The sequence below is a fragment of the Myotis davidii genome, unplaced genomic scaffold, assembly GCF_000327345.1.
Source record: "Myotis davidii unplaced genomic scaffold, ASM32734v1 scaffold726, whole genome shotgun sequence".
NCBI lineage: Eukaryota > Metazoa > Chordata > Mammalia > Chiroptera > Vespertilionidae > Myotis > Myotis davidii.
Genome location: NW_006297808.1, coordinates 1,304,825 through 1,305,820, shown reverse-complemented (window position 1 = coordinate 1,305,820; position 996 = coordinate 1,304,825). Strand labels below are relative to the sequence as shown.

The following is a 996-nucleotide window of genomic DNA, read 5'->3' as shown; positions in this document are numbered from 1 at the left end:
CTGGGCAGCACCCGGGTAGAAGGCAAATAAAGGGCCCAAGTGAGGAACATTATGTTTCTGGACAAAAAGTTGAGTGAGAATTTAAGAAGTGTGCCCTTTTGCCAAAGTTCAACCTAGATCTTATTTCCTGGTTCAGGAACTGGTATGCACCTCCCACCCCAATATATTTACAGAGCAAAATGTCAGCAAATAACATACAAACTGTGCAAATGCCAGTCTCTCAGAGTCTGTGCCCTGGACCGAGGGACCACTGGGTGGGGAGAGGTCCTGAGGGCCCCCAACATGGAGCAGCCTCCCATCTCTGCTCTGGGCCTCATGCTCTCCTTTGTGTAGAGATCCTCACTCATGCCCACTTCTGGAGAAGGGTGGAGATAAGGACACTCCACAGGATGGGGTCCGCAGGGATACACAAACTACCAGTTGTTTTCTGTCCCCAGGCGCCTGAGATGGGTGTGCCGAGAGCCACAGGGCCTGGCCCGAACCATGCTCTCCACTCACGGTTTCTGGTTCTCGTAGCTCTTCAGACGTCCCATCTCACCCACGTACACCTTGGCCATGTCTATGTCTGTGTGAACCACAAGCTCATACTGGCGAATGCTGAAAAGGGAAGACCAAGTGTGAGGCTGGGAGCTGGTGGCCAGTAGGAGGCTCAGGGATCAGTTGCAAGATAGGAGGGAGGCTGCGTGAGGGAGTGACACTGTCAGGAGATGGTGCATGAGGGTCCAGATTGGACACAAGAGGTGGGAGGGAGCCAGCATAGAGCTGGGGAAGGGCTGGTGAGGCCTGGGATTCAGCAGCTTCCTAGGGGTTCTGTGAGAAGGTAAGGCAGGCCCATCACTCAGGCAAAGCCCAGCACCTTAGCTGGGGACTCTGCACCCTCCTGTAACTGACAGCTTTCATCAGCCTTTTATTCTCGAGACCCACCACCACCAACCAGGCCAGGTCTCCCACCCTCAGAAGGCACTCGCACTCACCCTCATCCCCAGCCTCACCCTC

The 996-nt window shown here is 54.9% G+C and overlaps 1 protein-coding gene across 3 annotated transcripts in view; it reads right to left on the bottom strand.

The window, feature by feature from the left end:
- Window positions 1–996, bottom strand: part of POR (P450 (cytochrome) oxidoreductase) — a 61,539-nt gene that overhangs the window by 4,738 nt on the left and 55,805 nt on the right. For all 3 annotated transcript variants that reach the window (XM_006773381.2, XM_006773380.2, XM_015570269.1), the window contains exon 8: window positions 499–597. In XM_006773381.2, the coding sequence (XP_006773444.2) occupies window positions 499–597 (99 nt within the window). The remainder of the gene's footprint in view (window positions 1–498; window positions 598–996) is intronic.